The following is a 27034-nucleotide window of genomic DNA, read 5'->3' on the forward strand; positions in this document are numbered from 1 at the left end:
CAGTGAAATTATAGGATTTGAGGGTATTTGAGATGTCACCTCCTCTCCCTGTACAGGTAGATACTGTATTTTTTAAAGTAGAGGTATAACTGACATAGAACATTGTATTAGTTTCGGGTATACAGTGTAACGATTTGATATTTGTTTACATTGCAGAATGATCACCACAGTAAGCCTGGTTAGCACCCATCACCATACAGTTACAATTTTTTTCTCTTGTGATGAAAACTTTTAAGATCTACTCTTTTAGCAACTTTCAAATATGTAATATTGTATTATTAACTATAGTCCCCATACTGCACACTGTATTGCCAGGACTTTATTTTATAACTGGAAATCTGTACCTTTTGACCCCATTCACCTATGTTTTCATTATAGTATCACAAAGCCTATATTGTTGACCTATATTATATCAATTATATTGATATAATTGCAAATCATTTTGATTCGGATTTCTACTTTACCTCTTTTGTTTTACTCTTTAACTTCTCTTAGCTTCTCTCCTATCCCGATCTTCGCAGTTATTTTAAATAGTATTCTCTTGTATTTTTGTCATCACGATAGGAGGTTTTTCTTAACTTGATTTGTTTCCTTTATACTGGGCAGGGGGTCTGCAAACCCTGGCAGACATTTGACCCACAGGCCTGTTCCAGTCAGCTGCCATTTGTTTGTTTGCTTGATGTTCTAAATGCTGGAAAGCTAGGAGTGGTTTTTAATTTTTTCATGGTTATATTTTAAGTGGTTAACAAGTACCTGCATAATAGCCTCGATTTTGCTCTTGGCCCGCAAAGCCTAAACGGTTTACTCTCTGACTCTTCACACCTTTCCAAAGGTCATTTTCTCAGCAGAGGTTCTCTTTCACTTGGGAAGCTCAGTTTGTTGTGACAACAAAAATGCCCGTGCAGAAGCAGTGCTCTGTGTGACCAGTCAATAGTACTTGCTCCTTCCTCCAGCCCTAACTTGGAATTTTAAGAGTCTGGGTCCTCTGTGTCAATATCCAGCTTCTTTCTCATACTATATCACATCCATTTGGCTTTTGAAAAAAAAACTGATTTCTTTTAAATGTAAATATTGTATATGACATATTTTGAGAACTGAACTGGCACTTTGATGTTTTATGAGATAATATCCAGCTGCCTGTGTCTTGTTATTCTCTGCAAAGGCTTGTGGAAGACACGCGTACACACCTTCTGCCCCTTCCCCAGACCCTGCCAGATGAGATAATTGTGGTGTCTCCATCTCAGTAACTGCCCCAAATCATACAGCTAGTAAGTGGTGATGTATTCTTGAACATTTCCTGGAGGAATGGAAAGCAGGCAGTGCACGGAAGGAGTCTAGAGATCACATTCTGGACACTGAAAGTTTATCCTCAATTATTTAGTCTACATGGGAAGAGGAGCTTTTCATAGAAGCGAGGGGAAATGTGTGCACTCCAGCTAGCATCTAACTGGTTCCAGTTGCCCTAGTAGTTTTTTAATTTCTCCTCTAATATTCTGGACTTTTAGCAGAATGCAAGTACCTTGAAGCTGTGTACCATAGACCGATCCCGCGGGCATCTCACAAGGGCAGGTTCAGAATGGTGGCGGTAGGCTTTTGTCTTGTATCTTCCTTTTCGAGTCTTAGTTTATAGACTGTCAGCCCTGGAGGGTCCTGCGTTTAGCTGATGCCCCGTGCTTGGCATAGCGCCTTGCCATGGTGGGTACCCAGTTAACATTTATCAAATAAAGAGATGAACTATATGTTCAAGACTTATCACAGTGGGGTCGAGTGCCTGGGCTGGAATGCAGTTTTCTGTGTTGTATCTTCCAGTTTCCCATTAACTCTGATTTTTGTCAGGCTCCATGGCCTCTGTTCGTAATTTGTTACGGTGAGGGGCTTGTTAAGGTGTTCTAATAGGATCTTTTTGGATCTGTAATTATACACTGTCAGCCTCTGATTCTTCTATGGAAAAATGTGCTGCTTCCTTCCCTACTCCGTTGAGTCCGTCTTCAGTGTCCTTGTCTGTCACCCATTCCCTCCTGTCTTTCATCTAGTTTTTCTAGTTTCAGGAATTGTCTCAAGAACTTCCTGATTGGAGATATACCCATTGTGAACGCCTTCCCACATTCAGCTGACCTTTTTGCAGCTTTCAGAATCAGTTTAGAAAGAGAGTTTAGTGATAGGATCTGGTATTATTATTTACTGTTAACTGATCTTTGACCTCTTTGCTCCCATCACCGGGCTGGTCTTATGTTCATCAAACATTATTGTGATCTGATTGTGCATCTGAGTGCCCTGTGACTTTCAGCTCTTCAAGGGCAAGAACCATGGTTTACCACTCTGTCCCTGTGCTTTGCACCGTGTCTGGTCCATTCATATTTGCTTGAACTTGACTGTGAGAGGTTAGAGAGATCTATTTAGGCTTTATTGACTTGGAGATACTGCTGCTTTGTGCCTTATCAGCTGGTGAATGCACAGAGTGATAAGTGGGGTGAAAGAGCATCAAAAAGGATGAAGTCTGTGGTTGCCCTTCTAAATCACTGCTGTTCTCTCCCCATTACCCTCATAGGAGAGTCAGTATTCAGATTTGTAAAGCAGATGGTCCATGGTAAGACAAGAGTGTGTGTGTATGTGTATACACACACCGCATGAGTAGTTAACACATGGAAGTTAGGAGGGCAAAGTAATGTGTGAGGAAAATAGCATGAACCATAGTCCTTGAATAAAATGAAGAGATGTAAGGGCCAGAGTTCTGTTTATCAGTAGGTTTTAGTCACTGAGAAAATCTCAGTAACTAGATGTCCAGAGAAGTGCTCCTAGAATAATGCTTTCCTTTCCCCCCGCTCAGGATTTGACGGGATCTGAACTCTATACCCAGGCAGCCAATCTCTTGCACCCTGTGGTCTATACCACGGCTGTCCTTCTTCTCTTCTGCCTCTTAGTGGTCATCGTCAGTTACATATACCATCACAGGTAAGAAATAACACTTTGTGGTGAATAGAGGTCTGTGGAGTTTATTTCACATTCAATTAGGATAAAACTGAGTTTAATACCATGCTATCCTTCCAAAGTAAGGACGATTACTTCAGAACACCTACAGGCCTTCTTCACTTCATGCAATTCAAGACGTAAATAATTAGTGCCTGTGATGGTAAATTCATCTTCTACAGCACCCAGTCATTTTGCTGGGTTTGTACCTGGGAAAGAATATGGGAAGTATGTGTTGGTGGCTGGGGGGTGTGGGGCATGGGGGGGAGATACGGTGGAGGCTGGTTACCTGCAGATGTGTCTCCCAGAACCAGACTGTGGTATCATTTCTGTTTTATAAATTCTTGCCTGTTGTGATATTCTTTTTTATAGACAGCATTTAAGAATGTCTGTGGCATTTAAGTGTGGGATATGGTTTTTGTTAATTGGAGGCAAAGCTACAGAAATTTTTATTTTATGGTGAGAAATAATGAACTGAAAGGATTTTCTAAGCAGAAATTCACTTTACAAGATGTTTTGCTAGAATGTATTTTCCTCTTTAAGCTGGACATATGTGACATTTCTTGATACTTAGTTAAGAAACAAGGAGATTCTGATATAAAAAAGAAAGACTTCAGCATTTCATTATGAAAGGCCAGGAAGAAATGCACTGGGCATTTAGACCATGTTATCCTAGTAAGTCAGGAAAAATAGAGATTGGCACCTTGCAGAAATCTCTGGGAAGCAAACAAGTAATCCATTTGTCATAAGACATTGTAACTAACAAAAGCCCACATATTTCTTATTATGGAGATTTTGTTTAGCCTTTAGTGGATGTAGCAGTTCCATTTGACTTGTCTTTTTTACTGTACTGCAAAGTTAAATGTTAAGAAACTGTACTGAGTGATTTCTCAAACCCTGTGTGTGTCTGTGTGCGTGTGTGTGTGTCTGATAGTATGTTTTAATAAAATGTTTAAACATTTACATTTGGCCTTTTATGAGTTGGAAATGTTAACGTGAAGATGTCCAGCTTCAAGTATACTAACCTGGGTCTTATTTTTTCCCTTTTCTTTTAACAGTTTGATTAGAATCAGTCTCAAAGGCTGGCACATGCTTGTGAACTTATGCTTTCATATTTTTCTGACATGTGTGATCTTTGTGGGAGGAGTAACTCAAACTAGAAATGCCAGCGTCTGCCAAGCAGTAAGTCAAAGTAAAAAACTGAAATGAAAAAAAATTGCTATTAGAAATTTCATGTTTCATTAACTATAAAAGGAAAATTGTTTCTTTAAAGCTTTTTTCTTTAGCTAATTAAAGTCAAACTGTATGTCACTTAAACAGTTTACCAGTATACTTCAAATTCTGAATTATCATTTCACAACTGAATATATGACTTATGGAGCTTGTCTTTTTACCTTGGGGAATTTTGTGCTACTTGTAATGCCTGTTATAATGCCAAACATTTAATTTAAAAAATTTATAAAATCCTGACTATGATTGAAAGAGAAGTGACATTTTCCGACAGTAAGATTTTAAAAATTATTTTATCTATTTATGAAAATAATAGGAATTAGAAAAAATTTTAACTGTAAGATATAAAAATGAGAAACTTTTTACATGTGGTACATATAAAGAATTTTAAAATATAATCAACTCTTAATTCCAAATAAATTATTACATATGTAGCCTTAGTAAACAGTATTTTTGCAGTGTAAGTATAAAAAATCAAAACTTTAATATGTGAATAGGAAATATGTAAAATTTTATTTATTTGCATACTGTTTTCTGTGTACATGATGGCAAGCAGTGTCACAGAGTATTGAGTTCAGACTACCTAGATTTGGATCTCAGCTCTAGTTTCCAGTGTTTCTATGGGCAGTTTATTTAACTTTTTTTAATTGCAGAAAAGCACATAATGAGATCTACCCTCTTGACCCTCTTAACAAATTTTTAAGTGTGTAGTACAGTTATTAACTATAAGGACAGTGTTGTACAGCAGATCTTTAGAACTTTTTCATCTTGCATGACTGAAACTATACCCACAGCTCAGCAACCTTCAATTTCCCTCTCCCCTCAGCTCCTGGCAGCCACTGTTCTACTTCCTGTCTCTGTGAGCTTGACTATGTCAATACTGCATATAAGTGGAATGATGCAGTATTTTTCCTTCTGTGACTGCCTTATTTCATTTAGCATAATGTCCTCAAGGTTCATCCATGTTGTAGTATGCAACAGGATTTCCTTCTTTTTTATGGCTGAGTAAATATTCCATTGTGTGTATACATCACATTTTCTTTATCTATCGATAGACATTTAGATTGTTTCCAACTCTTGGATGTTGTGAGTAACACTGCAGTGAACACAGGAATACAATTACCTTTTCTAGATCCCGATTTCAGTATGTAACATTTCTGTGTCTCAGTTTTCTCACCTGTAAATTGGGAATAATAATTGAGTTGTTGTCAGATGATGTGATTATTTATATTAAAAAAGCTGAAGTAATTTACAGGTAAATTATTTGAAAAAAATAGGAAAGTTTAGCAAAAGTGAATGTAGTTTAACATACAAAAGTTTGCTGCTAGTATGCAGAAATGCAACTGTGGGAAAACAATGAGAAGGTATCATTTATATAGTATCAAAAAATATCAAGTACTTAGAAATAATAAAAAATGTTCAAGATTTGCAGGTAAAAATTTATTATATATTAAAGAAGACCTAAATAAATGGAAAGATACACTAGGTCCAAGAATAGGAAGAGTTAAAATCAGAAAGGTGGCAGTTCCTCCTAAATTAACCTATAGATAAGAAGAGTATTTTTCATGAAACTCAATAAAATGGTCTTTGAATTTATATGAAAGTAAAGAAGAACCAAAGATAGCTAGGACACTTCTGAAAAATAGTAGAGTAGGAAGACTTCTAATGATCCAAACTTTTGAGGCTGTTGTAGTTAAAACTGTAGCTTTTGGTGTAGGGATGGATAAATTGACCAACACAGAAGAGCAAGCTTGGAAGCAGACCCACGCAGAGCTTTGGTATAAGACAGAGGTTACTTGCCTCATCAGTTGGGTAAAGACAGACCCCACTGTACAGTTTAGGGAGCTGGGGAAATCCATTTGGAAAAAGATTAAAATGGATCTATACTTCAAGCCATTTTTAAAAAGTCAACTTTGGGTAGATTAAAAACTTACAAGTCCAAACCAAAGAGTTAACATTTATATTAGAAAATAGCATAATCCTTGGGATAAGGAGGGATTTCTTAAATATGACTAGAAAGGACATACATTGAACTAAATTAAAAATAAGATCTTTTTGAAAAATTAAGATTCCTAAGGAAAGTGAAAAGACAAGTTTCAAATTAGAAGAAGCTATTCCCAATACATAACCACTGACAGAGCATTAGAATAAAAAATATATATATGTTAAAAACTGTAATCAGTGAGAATGCCACACACAGCCCCGTAGGAAAAGTGGCGAGAGTGACAGACAGCAGAGTAAACACAGGGCCAGGGTACGCCTGAAGAGATGTTCCATGGCATTGGTGGTCACGGAGATGCAAATTCACATAGCTACCATACTATGCATTTTCTGTCAGAAAAATTAAGCCTGACAATGCCAAGTATTGAAGAACATGTGGATCCACATGTTTTATACATGGTGGGAATGTAAGTGGATGACTCCGGGAGGCTTTACCTTCTAAGGGTAAGCATTCACACACCCTGGACCCACAGTCCCACTCCTGGGCTCAGAGTGAGCTGACACACGTGGAACAGGCGTGTGCCTGTGAATATTCATAGCAGCACTCTACGCAGTAGCAGAAACCTGGAAGCAGCCCCAGTGCCGATCACTGAGAAGGTGAATGAATAAACGGTGATGTTACACAAGAGTCAAAATTAATGAATTACAACCAGGCATAGCAATGTGAGTCAGTCTCAGGAATATAAGTGAAAAATTAAGTCCCGTAAGTGACATTCACCCTGATATCTTTTTTTTTTAATAAAGGTAAATGTAACTAAAATGAAACAGCACACTTTTAATGAAAATATATAAGTGCAACAAAACTGTATAAAAAAGGAAAACAAAGGAATGATAAACACAGGATACAGGGCGAATGATTACCTTGGGTAAAGGGGACCATATGGTTTGATACAGGTTTTTGACAAGATCTTACTTTTTGTCTTATTGAAAGATTCTTGGACACCTATTATTAGCAATAGCTAATGAAATAACTAAATGAAGGCAGGCTGTGCTTTTGTGCTTGGCCCAATCATTAGAATGGTCATTAACCTAAGGCTGATGATTAATCCAATATTGTATTCATGAGATCCAATTGAAAGTGTGTGTGGCGCATGCGCCCATAAGATTTGTTGACAGGATTAAATGACTCAGGAGTGCCTGGCATACAGTAAATGCTCAGTTAGATGCTAGCTATTACTACTATTGTTATTGATATAATTACCTCTTAGCTGTGCAGAATATTTCCCTGTTTCAGGCCATTACTATACACCTGAAAACAAATTTGTTAGGGAGCCTATGAGAAGTTAGGTAACGGATCTCGGATCAACTTAATACGTGTACAAAAAACAGTGCTTCTCTTTTCTCAGTCTTTTTCCCCTTCTTTACCTGGCCCACTCCCACTTACTTTGTAGGTCTCAGTTTACTGTCACTGTTTCAGAGATGCAGTCCCTCCACCCCCTCCCCTCATTATCCTCTGGTGCTTATTAAAATTCCATGGTGCCTACAAAACTTTGTGATTGACTGTCGTTTACCTATTTGTTGTCTCTGGAGTCAGCTCTACAGGAGCAGGAATTATATTGATTTGATTCACCAGTGTTTATCCAAGAATCAGTGTAAGACCTGACGCATAGTAGGTGCTCAGCAGATATTGGATAAATGAACAAAAAAGGCCTCTGTTTGCTAATAGTAGAAATCATTCAACCTGGAGCTGTTTTGAGCATGAACAATTAGGAGTGTATTCAGCACACAGTGGTAGTAATAGTCTCAATTCTATCTAAAAAATATTCATTGATTTCTTGGAATAGACACATAAATTTATTTCACTGAGGAAATGAACAGAAAGAGGCCATAGTAAAGATGACTGCCTTTCATCATCCTGAATGGTATTTTATACCATTTCTAGAATGAAAAGGACAGGAATTGCACTGAGTTATTAGAGTCTCAATAACAAATGTCTGTTAGTTAAAGATTTACCCAGAAAAGCTAGGGTGGGGGATGGGCAGGTTTTATATGTTGTTTTCTTCTGTTCTTTTTTTTTTTTTTTTTAACAATGTTCTTTCCTTCCTCTATGAAAGACATAACATCATTCTTGTTATTTCTGACCCAGACATGACTTACTTCACTTTGTTATTCTAGTACTTAATTCAGTTAGTAGCCAGCTGTGTCTGCCAGAACAGCCCGTATGACTAGTTACTTAACCTAGCAGGGGCTTCATGTTTCTTGGGCGCTTCTTCCATCTCTAAAACTGAACCCTAAAGTGTCCACCTTTCACAGGCAGTTTTTGTATGTGCACATGATCGGTGTAGATTTGGCTTATCTCCCTTTTAGAGCTCACGTATTTTATGAACAGTGTGCACAGGTTCTAATACAGTTTCCTCCCCGAAGTGATTGGTGGAGGTTATTAAATGCCCCACCAGCCAGGTACTTCCCACTCTGGTTCTTTTGTCATCTGTTCTGGGTGGTGCCGTGGGCGCATTCTATAGCCTTGAACTCTCTTTTTGCAAGAGGAGCCAAAGGAGAACGAAGAAGCTGAGTGATAGAGTAGGAGGGGCTGTTGACTCAAGGTGGGAAAGGATCTGGGTTCGGGGTCGTGCTGTGCTGCTGAATAACCGCTTGAGCGTTAATTTTCTGGTCCTTGGTTTCCTTAGCTATGCAGTGAAAGGATTTGGCTGGATCTTATTTAAGTTACCTTGTTGCTCTCCCAGTTCATGATTTAATCTATTAAATATCGTGCCCGCTGACCTTCTCAGGTGTTCTCTGATGTCTTTTATCCAGAGGACCGCTGCAGTGGCATGTGAGATGCATTGGGAAAGATTCAACCCATGGATATTAAGAGCTTTCTACTTGCCAGCTACTGCAAGTGTGTTATCTTAAATTTCATATTAACCCTAGGAAGTATTTCTTACTCACAGATTTTATTAGTACAGAAATTGAGTCTTAGGGAATTGAAAAAACTTGCCCCAAGTCACTAGGGCCTTTGGGTGGCAGAGGCCTGATTCAAACGACAGTCTCTTTGACTCTGTGTGTCCTGTCCCCCACCCCACCCCAATAACTGTGCTTGCCTATTTAGAGAGGACCCGCAGAGTAGAGGGGTCTACTATGAATTGCAGCCCTGCCAGTGACCATGTGACCTCTGGTGGATGATTTAACTTCTTTCAGCCTCAGTCTCCTTGTCTGTAACACCAAATGAATGGTGATGCTAAGAGGATAAAATAGAAGCATGTGCAAAATTGTCTGATACCTTTTGGGATACATAGCAGGCATTCAAAAGTGGAAGCTCTTAATTTTTATATATATTCGTATCTGACTGAGTATTAAAGATCATTTTTTGCACACTTGCTGTGCATGCCGCACTATTGTAGTTTTATTGGTGGTTAAAAATCCAATTGTTACAATGTCTGGTCTCTGGTATGTGAGCAGTGTATGGTTAGGTAACATGTATATATAAAGTGCAACTGTTGAGGATAAGTATTTTGTATCCATTTTGCAACTTTGGATATTGATGTCCTGAGGTAAGGTGACTTTCTTAAGTTCTAATCTGTTGCATTTAATGAATCATTTACATGCCCTAATGAATTAGATTATTTATTTCCAAACTGTTTACAAATTTCCCACATGTATTTCTTGTTTATTTGGAAGAAATTGTGACAGTGAGGTTATATTTCAAGTATAGCCCAAGTGTCTGATGGAGAATAAAATAAGAAGCACCTCCCTCCTTTCAAAAGATAGGAATGCCCTCGCTGCTAGGTCTCAGTGCCTACTTTATTCTGGTTCTTGTGGAATATTCGGTGATTTGTTTATGTGACTGTTAGCAGGTGACATCAGACTCCTGAAATTCCACTATTGGTAATAATTGTTTAACTAGAAGACTTCAGTATCTTTCAGGTGTGAAAATTTCTCTGCATATTTTGAAATGCCATAAGAAACACTTCAAAATCTAAAGGTTGAGTTTTACCTCTTAGATCTAAAACAAGAAAATTCTCCATCTTGCACCTCCTATGTTGAAAGTATTTTTAACTTCTGTTTTTAAACTTATTTACAGCCCTGTCTTATTCTTTTGACCTCTGCGTCAGAGAAAACTCTAGCAACAGTAGAGTATACCATTTTGAGTCAATATCAGTGATTTGTTTTGAATGTTTGGTTTCTATGCACCAAATCCAAGTATGCTATTTTTATTTACAATATTTCGTGTGACTCCAGATAGCTCAAAGGGTTATTTTATGCTATTTGTTCCTACTTATATCTGTAAATTTTGCTTTTCTAGTGCGGTCAGTAAAACTAACGAGAACCAAGGAGCCACTTTTCTTCTTAATAAGAAGATACTCTGATGGCTCTGGTTTGGCCGGGCTGGATCCACCCTCCTAGCCCTTCCAGTCATTAAGAGGACAGGGACTGCCCTGGGCAGTGACCACCCTAGTATTTTGCCCTGCAAAATAATACCTGAGCTTCTATGTCACCACGTTTAACTGCAGATTGGTTCTCATTAATATGAGCCTTAGGCAGCAGTCTGAATGTTTCTGTTACTGACCTAGGTTTGATAATGTCAATCAATTTGATTTTCTTGAAATTGGAGAGCCATCCTTTAAAAACAAATTTTTTCCCCCCCTTGGAGCTTTTCATTAATAGGATTTTACCTGTAATCATTGTATAAGAAGAAAGAATCAAAAAGATAGTAAGTAGTTAGATAAGAAAGCTGAACTATGTCCTTTCTGCTCCAATGACCCATGTATTTATTTTTCTTAAAACAGATTTTAAACCTCTCTTAGCCCCATACATATCTTCATCTAGAATTTTATCTTTAACTGGTGTTGCTTCAAACACAGGTTACATGATAAACATGCCCCCCATCACCCCTCTGGGAAGAAACTTGGTGTCATCATTTACATATATTTCAGTTATCCATCATTTATCAAGCACTGATTATGTCTCAGGTCTTGTGCCCATTCAGTCCCTACAAAAACCCCTAGAGATGGTTATTGATAATCCTTCCACTGTTCAAATAAGGAACATTAATTTAGGAAAGGTTGACATTATTTTCTTAAAACCATACTCCTAATAAGTAATAATAAAAATATTGCCGTATTTTTAATTGTTTATCAGGGACCAGGCGATGTGCTAAATGCTTTATATAGACTGTCCTTTTCAAAGCCTCACGGTAGTTTTATATTATTCTCAGTTTATAAATGAGGAAAACAATGCTTGAGATGTTATGCAAGCTTGCTAAGGTGCCACAAGGGGTGGATTCTTGTTTTAAAACCAGGCAAACTTGTTGATTTCGGAGCTCACTCACTTAAAATAATCAATCTGTTATATTGCTCGCTTGCCATTTTGATATATAAAAGCTCTGAATTAGAACTACTCAGGTCTCTGACTCTGTGTGCTGTGACTTTCACCCTCTAGTTACCCTTGACTTCTATATTCCTCCTTAAAACGGGCTTTAGGAACTCAACTCTAATTTATAACATAGCATCTACGAGTAACACGCCTTTGGCTTATTGTTTTCCAGGAGCGAATTCCGTGATATATTTAGAGTCATCTTGGGTATAAGTTGTAGTCTGTGGGCCTCCTAGATCCAGCTGTTGATTTGATCCTCTATTATACGTCTGTTAGAGTGCTTTCTTTGTTTCATCAGCAGGCGAAGGAATTGATCATTAGAATACACCTTCATACTGTTTTTGAGTCAGATTTTCAAAAGAAACTTACCAGTCTTTTTCATAAAGCTTACTGGCAGCTACTGTACTTTATGATTGTAAAGGGGAATTTTGTTTGTTTTAGTTCATGTATTCTTCAATCTTCTTTCTAGGTTGGAATAATTCTTCATTATTCCACCCTTGCTACAGTTCTCTGGGTGGGAGTGACAGCTCGAAATATCTACAAACAAGTCACTAGAAAAGCTAAAAGATGCCAGGATCCTGATGAGTTGCCACCTCCACCAAGACCAATGCTCAGGTATCTAATATCTTTGTGTACTGTTTTATGTTAAATGTCCATTACATCTTAAATTTAATGAAGCATGGTCATAACAAAAAATTGCTCAGTGAATTTTGGAAAGTAAAAAAAATGGACTTGTAAGCAGCCTTGCAACTGGGAGTGCTTTGTGAAGTTATGTATCCCACGTGTATTCGTTGAAGCAGTGATAACAAGCAACCTCTCCTAGAGAAAAGTTAGTTAAGAATGATCTCTGGGCCGTATCAATGGGCCATAGCAGATAAAGGGAAGAATTGAAAGAGAACATTGAAGATTCGGGGGAGAGCGGTTCTGTGGGCGGGAAGGGACAGCAGGAGTGCCGGGCCACAGTCAGATTGCAGGATGTGATTTGACACCCTTGTCAGTGGTATTAAAGGAACTGAGGGATGGCGTTTGGCCAAGAGATGGGAATCCTACCTATCCTCATGCAGCTTTCTGTTAGGTTTCTGTTAGGTTTCCTTTCTGTTAGGTGATTAAAAACAAAAAGGCAGCTTGGGCTGCAAAGCCTGTGCAGTCCCCAGTGGCCTGCAGGTACCCCCTTTGCTTTAGACAGTGCAGGCTCACCCTTTAGGATGCTCTCCTTCCCCCATGTCCTTGAGCTTAAAGAAACCCCAGCATCCCGGCCACCTGGAGGGTGGATGTGGGGCTTGCCTTGAGTCTGCTGGCCCCAGAGAGGGCGGTTTCAGTAGCATGGTAGGTGGAAGGGGCCTCATCTCACAGTAAGGTGACAAAGGTCAGGCACTTGATGGTGCTATTGTTTCCAGGGGTTTGTCACCAAAGGGAGCAAGAAAGAAGTTGGTGGTTGAGGGAAAGTTTTAGAAGATGGGGAAAACGTGAATAGACTTATAGGCTGGAAGGAAAATGCAGTGGAGAAGAAGATTTAAAGCTGCAAAATAAGGGTTATTTGATAACAGGCAGCCCCAGAGTCGGGTGGGGAAGGAGTGGCAGAGAGGAATGTGGAGCCCGAGATAAATTTGGGTGAACTGATGCCTTCTTTTCAGGTAAGAAGCAGCTATGAATTAGTATAGCAGGAAGAAGGGCAGGGTCACGGACGTTGGCCTGCCTCTAATCTGTGAAGTAGAAGACAGGGTTATAGTTTTATAGGGTAATTAGCTGTCTTTTTCAGCAATGATATCATATTGAAGGATTTTAGTACCTGTGAGCCTGACTAAGAAAAAATGTATGGAAAATGTGTTACGAATATTGCCTTTATCCAGCCAACTAGCATTTGGACTGTGTCTTTGGACCTGGCAAATGCAGAATTAAGATTGGCTCTACCCAGGGGTAGCTAGCCGGGGCAGGACGTTCCCTGTTCTCTTTTCAGAGAACTCAAAGAAGCTGCACCTCCCCGCAAAAAGTTGTTCTTCGTAGGACCAGCCACTCTGTCTCCCTCATTTCTTCCTGCACCAGCTAGTCTGTGGGAAAGGGGTCAGGAAGGGCCTGAGTGCTGCAGGACGTTGCTGGGATCCAGGTATCTTCCTTGTCCCAATCTCAGCTGACTGAAGGTAAGCATACACAGCAGTAGAACATCCTGGAATATGCAGGTTTAGCCGGACATTAATAAATAAATAACGTCATTACATATTTAGTCTGAACTGTGGCACAGTAAGATCTTAAAGTCCGTTATGTAGTGGACTAACTTTCTGCTTCATCAGCTGAATCTAAAAGAAGCCCCATTCCCCCAAAAGAAAAAAGTATAAACTAAAGCCCTACCTGTAGTAGCTTACTGTTACTTTGCCTGTCCACAGGGTGGCAGAAGCTGATCAGCTTTCCTTAACTCAGAAAACTTACGCTTTCTTTAAAAAAAGAAATCCAAAATAAATAAAAACTTTAAAAAGTGTTATTGTTAACAAACCAGCCTTTAAATGTTAACCTTCAATGCATTATTGGAATAGTAATGAATCTTGAAGGAATAACTTCTGCAGTACTGAGATACTGTGATGTATCCACCTTAATAAATTGGATTGATGTGCTGTTATTTCCATCACTACCCTTTGTAGGTTTTACCTGATCGGTGGCGGTATACCCGTTATAGTTTGTGGCATAACAGCGGCAGCAAACATCAAGAATTACGGTAGTCGGCCAAATGCGCCCTAGTGAGTATTTAGTGTTCTCTGCGTACCTGAGTCGATTGCTTCTCTTCTGTTGCCTAAGCACTAAAGTTTACTACAGTTTCTTAAACACTTTGTTGACATATGTAGCATCTGAGCTGGTTCACCATTTTCTTTCCTAGCTGCTGGATGGCATGGGAACCCTCCTTGGGAGCCTTCTACGGGCCTGCCAGCTTCATCACTTTTGTAAACTGTATGTACTTTCTAAGCATATTTATTCAGTTGAAAAGACACCCTGAGCGCAAATACGAGCTGAAGGAACCCAGTGAGGAGCAGCAGAGGCTGGCAGCCAACGAAAATGGCGAAGTAAATCATCAGGATTCCCTGTCTCTCTCCCTCATTTCGACGTCAGCCCTGGAAAATGAGCATACTTTCCATTCTCAACTTTTGGGAGCCAGCCTTACCTTGCTCTTATATGTCGCTTTGTGGATGTTTGGGGCCTTGGCTGTTTCTTTGTATTACCCTTTGGACTTGGTTTTTAGCTTCTTTTTTGGAGCCACGTGTTTGAGCCTCAGTGCGTTTATCGTGGTTCACCATTGTGTCAACAGGGAGGACGTCCGGCTCGCGTGGATCATGACTTGCTGCCCGGGCCGGAGCGCGTACTCGGTCCAGGTCAACGTGCAGCCCCCCAGCTCCAGTGGGCCGAGCGGGGAGGCCCCCAAGTGCACCAACAGCAGCACAGAATCTTCATGCACAAACAAGAGTGCATCGAGCTTCAAAAACTCCTCCCAGGGCTGCAAATTAACAAACTTGCAGGCTGCTGCAGCTCAGTGCCATAGCAACTCTCTACCTTTGAACGCCACACCTCAGCTTGACAATAGTCTGACAGAGCATTCGATGGACAATGATATTAAAATGCATGTGGCGCCTTTAGAAGTTCCATTTCGAACAAACGTACACTCAAGCCGCCATCATAAAAACAGAAGTAAAGGGCACCGGGCCAGCAGACTCACAGTCCTAAGAGAATATGCCTATGACGTCCCCACGAGCGTGGAAGGCAGCGTGCAGAATGGCCTGTCGAAAAGCCAGCCGGGCAGTAATGAAGGACACTCTCGGAGCCGAAGGGCTTACTTAGCCTACAGAGAGAGACAGTACAACCCTCCCCAACAAGATAGCAGTGATGCTTGTAGCACACTTCCCAAAAGCAGCAGGAATTTTGAAAAGCCCGTTTCAACTAGTAGTAAAAAAGATGCATTAAGGAAGCCAACTGTAGTTGAACTTGAAAGTCAGCAGAAGTCTTATGGCCTCAACTTGGCCATTCAGAACGGACCAATCAAAAGCACTGGGCAGGATGGACCCTTGCTGGGTATGGATAGCACTGGCAATGTGAGGACTGGATTATGGAAACACGAAACTACTGTGTAGCATTGGTGGGCTTCCTGGGCAGAAATCCATATAAACTGTGATACTCACATTCCTTTAAGCTATGAACATGTAAAAACCGACTGTTTACAGCCAACTTAGGGATTCAAAAGAATTTTGAATAAACTTGTAAGTTTTGGATTTTATGTATTTTATATCCCCCACGTGTTGCTTTTTTATGAATTTTGAAAAAAAAAAACAAAAAACCCTCTAAAAAAAAAAAAACCCTCTAAAAACCCTATGGTGCTTGTTTTAGTTGTCAAAGCACCAGCAGGACATTTTGGGAATCTGAAATGTAATTTTCTTGGGATCTGTAATATCTACTTAACGTTTCAGGCTTGTATGTAATACAATAAATAGGTGTTTGTCATTGTGTCAATCTTATATTTTTACATTTCAGGAGCATTTAGTGCTATTTGAATGAAGTTTGTGCATTGGGATAGTTTAATGAGAATTATACATGTATCAGCTATCAGAGTTTTACATGATTAGCTCCACTGATGGCATATAAATCAAAGAGCTTTTGGATTGTTGTATTTTATAAATACAGTTTTTTAAATGCTACAAGTTTTTTTTTTTTTTAATCTCACAGAATTTTTTTTGAAAATGGAGATGCCTGAAAAGCTTTTCCTAAATTGCATTACTTTTGCCCATCTTATTAATACTATTTTTGATTTTTTTGTGGCTTTTCAGTGGTTTATATTTGGGTTTACTTATTCTTTTTTTTTCCCCCAGCACGTTATTTCTGTTTTAATTGAAATATAATTGACTTATTATATTAGTTTCAGGTGTACCACATAGTGATTTGTTTGATATTTTTATACTTTATGAAGATAGTAATCACCACGGTAAGTCTAGTTACCATCCGTCATTATACAAAGTTCTTAAAATATTTATGACTCTGTTCCCTATGCTGTACGTTGCATCCCCATGACTTAATTATTTTATAACTGGAAGTTTGCCTCTTCATCCCCTTCCCATATATGAACGTAAATGAAGAGGTGTCATACAAGGTTCACGTTCACTTATTTTGGATTCTTCAATATTGGCTCCTATCTGTTGGCTGTTACTTTGTTCTTAAACAGATAAAGTTCCTCAGGTTCATGGTAAAGTTCTAATTTTTAAATTCCGCTCTAAGGGCAAAAACAGGTCTGATGCAAAAGTTATCGTTGGTCAGTGATGCACTGCAGTCCTTATCTATCTCCTGTCTCCAGGCTTACTGGGGTCCTTTCCGGGAAAGTTAGATCGGGTCTGCCCTGGCTCCTTTGTGCATTCTCTTCTCTCCGATATGCAAGTCAACGCCTGAAAAGATTGGCACAGCTTAGATCTGTTTTTGGCAGTAGTCTCAAGGTTTGAATCAGATCAGATTCAAAATATATATCCAAGAAATGCTAAAGTCAAGCTTGATAAACCTCAAAATCTGAACAATTTACTGCTTACTTAGAGTAATTCTCAGAGATGATACCAGGCGATCACACATTATAGTGTAAGTGTTCACTTTTCATTGGGTTACTGCATTAGAAGTTATTTTGCTTCACAATAATAAAACTGGTGGTTCTAGTTAAGCCTTTTGTTAGGTGTTGTTTTAAAGGCATTCTTTTTGGTGGAGGAAACAAGGCAATTAAGTAGATAGATCTGGCACCTGTACATTTAACTACCGCCTGGCCTAGGGTCTCCAGGTAAGTTGATATATATGTGCAGGATGATGTTTAGAAATGACCAAGACAAACTAATGAGGAATGGAGTAAATAATTCTTTTTTTTAATTGTTACTGTTATTTAAATTTTGCTCTGTTATTTTGCAGTACATCATTCCAATGTTTAATCTGTTTCTTTGACCCGTAGGTCAAATAGAAAAAGAACTTTGTTCTTCTGCTTTTTCCTACTTCCACAGGAAGTGAGGGCTTTCTCTTCTTGGAAATGTTCACCCTTCAGTAAGCATTTATTAATTTAAACAGAGCTTCTTGTAGGTAACAGAAGGAAAAGAAGCCTGGGACTGGTAGAGTTGGGGATTGGAAAGAAATCAAATATTTGGAATAAAATGAAGATTCCACTAAAAATATTCAGAGTGTTTTGATATACAAAGCATAGTTGATGAGTGATGACTTGATGCATTATATTCTTAGTATTTGAATTGAAATTTGATGTTTGTGAATAAGAAGTGAATAAAACATTGCATCCTTCCCATATTTGTCTTTTATAATCTATGGCTTGTTGCTAGTTGAGGTTTCTCTGTTTTTCATAGAATCATAAACTCTTTAAGATATGTTTCAGTTTTCTTAAAAATCGGTTCATTCATTTTCCTCATTTTAAATTTTCAGCAACTGAGGCTCAAAGAGTTTCTTACCTGCTGAAGTACCAGCAGGTTATGCCACATCCAGGACCAGGTCCATGTTCTCTGATGCCACGGCCGCTGTGCTTTGATTGCTTCTCTGAAGGCAAGCACCCGTGCTCTTCACAGTGTCTATTATGTATAATTTTACTAAACTTTATTCTCATCCTGGTTATTTTGAGTTTTGTTTTGTTTTAAATTTCATTTATTTATTTATTTTTGGCTGCGTTGGGTCTTTGTTGCTGCACGCGGGCTTTCTCCAGTTGCGGAGATCAGGGGCCACTCTTTGTTGAGTGTGCCAGCCTCCCATTGCGGTGGCTTCTCTCGTTGCGGAGCACGGGCTCTAGGCGCACAGGCTTCAGCATTTGTGGCACGCGGGCTCAGTAGTTGTGGTACGTGGCCTCCAGAGAGCAGGCTCAGTAGTTGTAGCTCACGGGCCCAGTTGCTCCGTGGCTTGTGGGATCTTCCCAGACCAGGGATCCAACCCATGTTCCCTGCATTGGCAGGCGGACTCCTAACCACTGTGCCACTAGGGAAGTCCCTATTTTGAGTTTTAATTTCATAATGAGATATAATTGGTCATATTCTACTTAAGGAAACACACATGATTTATTCCATGAAAGTTTTTCTTTAAATCAAGCTGTTATATACTATGTAATGTGTGTAATATGCACACTTTATATATATATATAATGATGTTATATGCTAATCTATTTTTAGGTAACAATTAGAAATTAGGTTTGTGTATGAGTATTTTTTGTGATTTATATACATGTGTAAAAGTATGTTAATATTTCAGGTTGTAAATAGGTGGCAACTAACTTCTAAATCTCAGGCTATTTTGCACGTGTAACTTAATGTAACTCTACATCCATGTTCACTGTTTATCTAAATTGGTATAATATAAACAGATGGCAATTTATGTGTAGATGCTAAGGTTTAGATTGTGTTTATTATTGAGAAGTAACAATGTTAAAACCTTTAGGCCTGTGTATTTCAGGCATTGAGTTCAAATACCCAAACTGAAGTTGGTTGAGACCATAAAAAATGAAGAAGTAAAAAAATTAGCTGAATGCATTTGATGCAGGAATTAAACTAAATCATCAAGTTAAGTGTTGCATACAACAGCAATCCGAAATTTAAAACAAATGTTAATTTTGTTTTTCCTTTCACATTCCCAGAATCATTCAATTACTTTAATATTCACTTCAGTGCTCTTAGCTAAGAAATGATTTGATTATTTATAACTACTTAACAATATTTCCCGAACTTAAGTCATTTTATCACTTACGCCAATTTTGCTGTATTTTCCCTAAATTTATATTAATACTGTCATATGGATCAACTCACTTGTTTTCCCACTGAAATATAAGTAGTAATAAAACCAATAGATTTATTTGTATAAATAAAGCAAACTCTTCAAGGAGAAATTTGTAACTTTATAAATTTGTTAGTAATAAAAATCTTTGACTATATGTTGCTTGGTTTTAGACAAAGATGAAATAGCAATCAATAAGATTTTTTTTAAGTTTTGGTATTAATTGAATTTTCTTCCCAACCTACCTACGGGTCTCCAGTCTAGAACCATGTCTTTATATTGGCCATTAGAGGCTCATAGCCAGTGGTAATACTGGAATACTGGAGGCATCAATTGAGGAACACAAGTTGAGTATTAACTTAATCACTCACTGTAGGTTAATGAGTCCTGTCTTTCTACCTTCCCTGGTGTACCCAGCTCTGTGTGGGATGAAGTCTCAGGCAGCCTCTGGTCATAGGTTTTTTTCAGCATCTTTTCACCGTGGATGTCATTGACTCAGAGGTGGATACTGAGTGTGAACTGACAGGACCATAATATTAAGAACCCCCCATTTGTATAGTCAGCAGTGGACCGCTACCTTTGCTTATAGAGTTTGATGCTTAGAATTAGCTTAGAACTTGTTTAACGAAGTTTTGCTTCATTCTGTTTGAAACATGTACTGTCCTTCTGTGTCATGTATATAAAATGGTAGAAGGAAAAAGAGTTAAATTCCGTTGTATGCTGCTGCCATCTAGTTTGAGCCTATCTGATGAAGGCTTTTATTTACCAGAGTATTCTAAGTATATTCAAAAAGTTCAAAATATTTTCAGAGGGCTCTTCAGATGCAGTCCTTAATGGGGTTGTTCCAACAATATAAAGAATTCAGCTAATCATATTTTCAATTTTGCAATCATTGTGTTCATTCTGTCTTGGCATATAATATTGATGAAGTTTTGCTTGTACAGAAAAATTGAGTGTTCAGATGAGCAAATATATGCAAGTTATGATTGGTTGCAAAGCCAGGTCTAGTCATGTGTACCAACTCAGGTTGAAGATTGTGTCTAGGAAGATACTCCACGTGAAAGTAATGAACTCCAGTTCTAAACAGGTATTTTTTGTTATCAGTGTCCATTCCTTTATGAAACTGTGTAAAAACGTCAATTTGGTGGCCAACCATGGTTAACAAATTTTTACCGCTTAGTTTTTTTTTTAACTTTCATGCTGAGTCTGGGTAAACTTTTTTAAAAAGTCAACATTTTAGAGACTTAACACAATAAAAGTTTCTTGCTGAAGTAATAGTCTGGCATGTATGTTCCTAGCATGGCACCTCTCCCCAGGAGTTCTCACCCAGGTTTTTGCCCTTCTCTTGGTACTTCCTCAGAGGATGGGGGATGGCACATGGGAGGGTTTTATGGATCAGGCCTGGAGATGGCATATATTTTTTCTACCCACAGTCCATTGGCCAGAACCCAGTTGTGGTCACACCTAACTACACAGAATCCAGGAAATGTAGTCTAGGTATGTGTCCAGGAAGGAAAGGGAGATGGCTTAGTGAGCAATTAATCAGATTGTCACAGGGATAAATTCCTGGTATGTTCAACAGTGAGCTTTATTCCCACCTAGTCTTCATTACCTTTTTTAAAATCTTACTTTTAAGCACTGACCCTTTATGAGTTCCAAACAAAAATGCTAGGTTTTAGGTCAGTTTGCAAATTATGTGATGGTCAGTTTTGAAAAGAATTCAATAGAAATTCAGTATCCATTCTGCTGAACTATGTCCTTCATATTCTCATTTAAAAATGATTATATTGGAAGGCTCATTTCCTAAAGGTTAAATATATACACAGTTGTTCTGCAATCAATCCCTAGAACTTTTTGTCTTGCAAAATGGAAACTCTATACCCATTAAACAACAACTCCCCACTCCCCGCCCCCAGCCCCTGGCTGTCATCATTCTAGTTTGTTTCCGTAAATTTGAGTACTCTACACACCTCATGTAAGTGGAGTCATACAGTATTTGTCTTTTTCTGACTGGTTTATTTCATTTAGCATTATGTCCTCAGCGTTCATTCATGTTGTAAGCATATGTCAGAATTTATTTCCTTTTTAAGGTGGCATGTATATTCCACATTTTCTTTATCCATTCATTTGCCAGTGGACATTTGGGTTGTTTCTACCTTTTGGCTTTTGTGAATAGTGCTGCTATGAACATGAGTGTACCTCTGTACACTCTCTCTTCTAGTCCTTATTTTCAGTTCTTTTGGGTTTAGGTCCAGAAAGGAATTACTGGATCATATGGTAATTCTACTTTAAAATTTTTGAGGAACCACTGTACTGCTTTTCCTAGGGGCAGCACTGTCCTACTTTCTCACCAACAGTGCACAGGGGATCAATTTCTTCACATTCTTGCCAAGACTTATTTTCTGGGGTTTTGTTTGTTTCTTTTTTTTTTTTGGTAGTAGCTTACCTGATGGTGTGAGGTGATATCTCATTTTGGTTTTGATTTTCATTTCACTAATGATAAGTGATATCGAGCATCTTTTCACATGTTTGTTGGCCATTTGTGTATCTTCTTTGGAGAAATGTCTGTTCAAATCCTTTGTCCATTTCTTAATTGAGTTGTTGTTGAATTGTAGGTGCTTTATCTATTCTGAATATTAACTCCTTATCAGATATGTGATTTGCAAATATTTTCTTCCATTTCATTGATTTCTTTTAAATTCTATTCATTGTGTCCTTTGACATACAGAGGTTTGTAATTTGGTGTCCAGTTTATATTTACTTTTGTTCCCTATGCTTTGGTATCATGTTCAAGAAATCTTTGCCAATCCAGTGTCATAAAGCTTTTCCTCTATGTTTTCTTCTAAGAGTTTTGTAGTTTTAAGTCTTACATTTAGGTCTTTGATACATTTTATGTTAAAGTAAGGATCCAGCTTCATTCTTTTGCCTGTGGATATTCAGTTTTCCCAGCATCATTTGTTGAAGAGACAGTCCTTTCTCCATTGAATGGTCTTGCCACCCTTGTTGAAAATCATTTGACCCTGTTTCTGAGGGCTTGTTCCTGGGCTCTCTATTGTATTCTATTGATCTATATGTCTCTCTTTATGTCAGTACCACACTTTTAATTACTGTAGCTTTGTAATAAGTTTTGAGATCAGAAAGTGTGAGACCTCCAACTTTGTTTCCTTTTTCAGGAGTGTAGTATTAGTTTGCTAGGGCTACCATAATAAAATACCACTGATTGGGTGGCTTAAACAGCACACTTTTATTTTCTCACAGTTCTGGATGCCAGAAGTCCAAGATCAAGGTATTGACAAGTTTGGTTCCTTATGAGGCCTCTCTCATTACTTTCAGATGGCCACCTTCTCCCTCTGTTCTCACATGGCCTTTCCTCTCTTTATGCACATCCCTGATGTCTCTCTAATGTATTCAAATTTCCTCCTTTAAGGACACCAGTCAGATTGGATTAGGGCCCACCCCAGTCACCTCTTTAAAGGTCCTGTCTCCAAATATGGTCACATTCTGAGCTACTGGGGGTCAGAGCTTCAACATAGGAGTTCTGGGGGACATAATAACGCACATAATGATTACTTTGGTTATTTGGGGTTATTTGAGATTCCAAATGAATTTTAGGATGGGTTTTTCTATTTCTGCAAAAAACATGTTTTGGATTTTGATAAGGGATTGAGCTAAATCTTTAGGTCTCTTTGGGTCATATTGACATTATAACATGTTTATTATAGGACATGTAGTAGTTATAGTAGTAGTTACAGTAGTACACATTTATTGAAAAAAATCCATGTATAAGTGGACCCTGCACAGTTTAAGCCTGTGTTGTGTTGTTCAAGGGTACACTGTATTTTATTTGTTTTTGATGGTATTATAAAAGGAATTGTCTTCTTAATTTCATTGCTTGGATTGTTCATTGTTAGTGGAAACACAACTGATTTTTGTGACTTGATATTGTACCTTGTAACTCTGCTGAATTTGTCTATTCTAACAGTTTGTTTTCAATGTTAAATTTTCCTTATGTAAGATCATGTCATTTTTGAACAGAGATAATTTTATTTCTTCCTTTTCAATTTGGGTAAATTTTGTTTCTTTTTCTTGTCTAACTGCTTTGGCTAGGACTTCCAGTACTATGTTGAATAGAAGCGATGAAAGTATCTTTGTCTTTAAAAATTTTTTTTCAAATTGTAGTATGGTTGATTTACAATATTATATTAGTTTTAGGTGTACAGTGTAGTGATTCGATGTTTTTATAGTTTATACTACTTTTAAAATTATTGTAATATATTGACTGTATTCTCATACATTACATCCTGTGCTGTACATTACATCCTTGTATCTTATCTTATACCTAGTAGTTGGTACCTCTTAATCCCCTTCCCCTATCTTGCCCTTCCCCCCACCCCTCTCCCCACTGGTAACCACTAGTTCTCTGTATCTGTGAGTCTGTTTCTGTTTTGCTATATTCATTTGTTTATTTTTTAGATTCCACATATAAGTGAAAACATGCAGTATTCATCTCTCTCTGTCTGACTTACTTCACTAAGCATAATACCCTCCAGATTTGACCATGTTGTTGCAAATGGTGAAATTCCATTCATTTTTATGGATGAGTAATATTCTATTATCTCTTTCTCTCTCTCTCACATTTTCTTTATCCATTCATCTGTTGATGGACACTTAGGTTGCTTCCATATCTTGGCTATTGTAAATAATGCTGCTATGAGCATTGGGGTGCATATATCTTTTCAAATTAGTGTTTTCATCTTGTTCCTGATCTCAGAGGAAAAACTTTCAGTTTTTCACCATTGAGTGTGATGTTAGTTGTGGGCTTTTCATATATGGTTTTTGTTATGTTGAAGTAGTTTTCTTTTATTCCTAGTTTGTTGAATGCTTTTGTTGTGAAAGGGTACTAAATTTTATCAGTGCTTTTCCTGCATCAGTTGAGGTGCTCATGGGTTTTTTTTCCCCTTTATTTTGTAAATGTGGTATAGTACATTGATTGACTTTCATGTATTGAATCATCCTTTCACTCCAGGAATAAATCCTACTTGATCATGGTATATAATCCTTTTAATGTGCTGTTGAATTTTTTTTTTGCTATTATTTTATTGAGGATTTTTACACTCATAGTCCTCTAATATTTCATCTTTTGATATGACATTAGATTTAGGTGTTTTGTAAATAGCTTTTATGATATTAAGAAAGTTTTCTTTTTTACCATGAGTTAGCTGAGTTTTACCTCAGCTGAATTAGCTGAGTTTTACCATGAATGAGATTTGGATTTTATCAAGTGCCTTTTCAATATTTGTTGAAATGTTTGAATGGTTTTCTCCTGTATTCTGATATTATAGTCAAGTACACTGACTGAATTTTGAAAGTTAAACCACCCCTGCATTTCTGGAATAAATACTATTTGATCGTAAAATATTATCCTTTCAATACATTATTGGGTTTTATTTGCATATGCATTTTTAGATTTTTGCATTTATGTTTATTAGAGAAATTGGTCCATAATTTTCTTTTAATAATCCTTACTAGGTTTTAGATTAATATTATACCAGCCTCTTAAGATGAATGGTGCTACTTTAGTTATTCTCTATTCTCTGAAGGAGTTTTTATAAGATTGGTATTAGTTTTACATCTTAATTTGGAAGAATTTTCAAGGAAGTTATCTGGGCATCAGTTTTCCTTTCATGGGTAGTTTTAAATTACAGATTAAATTTTCTGAAAGATACTGAGTCATTAAAGATTTTCTATATCTTCTTGTTCAGTTGTGGTAAGTCGTATAATTTTCTTAAGGTATCTGTTCATTTCATGTAAGTTGACACACTTACTGTCATAAAGTACTTCATAATATCCTCTCAACCTTTAAGGTATGTACTAATTTCACCTTTTTCATTCCTGATAATGTTATTTTGTGTTTTCTCCTTTTAAAAAATTCAGTATTCCTAGAGGTTTGTCACTTGTATTAAACTTTTCAGAAAATCGACTCTGGTATTGTCCATTTTATCCATTGTGTGTTTGCTTTCTACTTTCATTGCCTTTTGCTCTTCATTATTTCCTTTTTCCCATGTTTTTTGGGGTTTGCATTGCTGTTCTTTCTCTAGGTTTTAAAATGGGGTTAATCCTTTTTTTTTTCTGTAATATACATTTAGAGCTGTATATTTCCCTCTGAATGTTGTTTAGAAACAATGAAGACCATAAGATTATCCATCTAAACCTTATAAACTATATATAAAAATCTTCATGTTGTTTTCTTTTTTGTTTATTTTGAAGAAAGTAATACGCTATTTCTATTAACCCTAGAGTATAGTGAGAAACTACTGTACTGTTTAAAGTTTATTCATTATTTCTGTTTTTAACCTTCCCACCTAGGATCCCCTTGCCTGCTTAAATTTCATAACTACTTGTTTTGATAGTTTTTCTTCCATGCCATTAGAAATTTCTGGGTGTGAATTCTGTGGGGTACAGTTGCCTGAACGTGCTCCCATTTGAATATACGTTGCATGGGCGTCTCCTCAGTGTAGGCAGGACACTAAGAGAATATCTTGCCGTAGAGCAATTCTAACAGTGCTTCTAAGACATTTAGATCATCTCATATAGACTATTCCCCAAAATAGTTTAGCTTTACGAAAAGCTGAAGAAAACCCTGTAACTTTAGAATTATTATAATCAACAACAAAAGGAAACTAAAAGACTCGTTTGAGTCAGATAAATGGATTTTTCATTACAACTTAAGCATTCCTAACATTGAATGCAAACTGTGTTTGATAAGTGGTTTTCATATGAGATTTCCATACATTTTACTGCCTTCAGGGTTAAACTGGCAACCTGGTACCAAGACAGGCCTGGAAGGTTTGGCAGGTTTTGTTGAGTAAAGGACTTGGCTCTTGACATTCATATAGGGACAGGACTGAAAGCCTGGTGCTTGGAGAGACAGGAGTTTGTAGCCAAGATGACCACATGAAACTGAGCCCCTCAATGTGCTACATCCACAGGAAGAAATCCTACCTACATTTAGGGACAGAGAACAGGGGAGTTTTATCAGTAATGACCTGGGCTCTGGTTTGTTGCCTCTGCAAGTTTATAGCCACATGGGTTTGGTGTTCACATTTTTATTTCTTGCATCCTTCTGTGCTTATCCCCAACCAAAGATGGTAGCCTAAAATGTGGCCTTGCTAGATGCCACTTCCACAGATGGAAGAAGCAAACATAATACAACATGGGAAGTATACACTCTCAACAACCTATAGGATTTACGTGCACAGGTCTGAGCTGTCTCTTGGGTATTCAGCATCACTCTATCCAGACACTTTTGGAATGACCTGCTATAGTTGTCTTTCTTGCGCCCCTCCATTTCATCGATACCATCTTTATGCAGTGTCACATCGGGCTGTAGTTAATTATTCCAGGAACAGGTACATGGCCCAAGCCAGGGAAGGCAGTCTCTTCCCTGGGAATTTGAACTGAGAAGTCTCTCCTAGTCACTTGATTGATAATTTGATGACTCAGGATCCTTTGGTTGTCATATATTCTGACATGTAACCCTGCAGCCAGAGAGAATGATGCAGAAAACCAGAGGGAGTGGCAACAAAAGAGAGTCCCAAAGGCTTTTGAGTGCCTGGGTTTAGAGTTATCCTAAAGTCAGCTGCATTCCCTACCTGTGAGTTCTGTGACATACCTTCTATCACTGAATTTTTCTGCCACTGGGTCCCCTCCCACCACCTTTTTTTTTTTTTTTTAATTGAAGCTATATTTGATTTCTGTTACCTATATC

General features: G+C 37.8%; 1 protein-coding gene and 1 pseudogene across 7 annotated transcripts in view; one reads left to right on the forward strand and one right to left on the reverse strand.

The window, feature by feature from the left end:
• Positions 1 to 25502, forward strand: part of ADGRA3 (adhesion G protein-coupled receptor A3) — a 131813-nt gene extending 106311 nt beyond the window's left edge. For 5 of the 6 annotated variants that reach the window (XM_082389209.1, XM_082389210.1, XM_082389211.1 and 2 more), the window contains 5 exons: positions 2828 to 2952; positions 4026 to 4149; positions 11981 to 12126; positions 14145 to 14240; positions 14378 to 15990. In XM_082389209.1, the coding sequence (XP_082245335.1) occupies positions 2828 to 2952; positions 4026 to 4149; positions 11981 to 12126; positions 14145 to 14240; positions 14378 to 15620 (1734 nt within the window). In that variant the 3' untranslated portion in view covers positions 15621 to 15990. Of the gene's footprint in view, positions 1 to 2827; positions 2953 to 4025; positions 4150 to 11980; positions 12127 to 14144; positions 14241 to 14377; positions 15991 to 17937 lie in introns of those variants that run through there. The other variant, XR_014243683.1, reaches the window with a different exon arrangement.
• LOC309627349 (large ribosomal subunit protein eL33 pseudogene) overlaps positions 1 to 27034 on the reverse strand; it is a 103347-nt pseudogene that overhangs the window by 48552 nt on the left and 27761 nt on the right. The gene's annotated exons all lie outside the window — the stretch shown is intronic.

This window comes from Balaenoptera borealis (genome assembly GCF_965194805.1).
Source record: "Balaenoptera borealis genome assembly, chromosome: 4".
NCBI classification, from domain to species: Eukaryota; Metazoa; Chordata; class Mammalia; order Artiodactyla; family Balaenopteridae; genus Balaenoptera; species Balaenoptera borealis.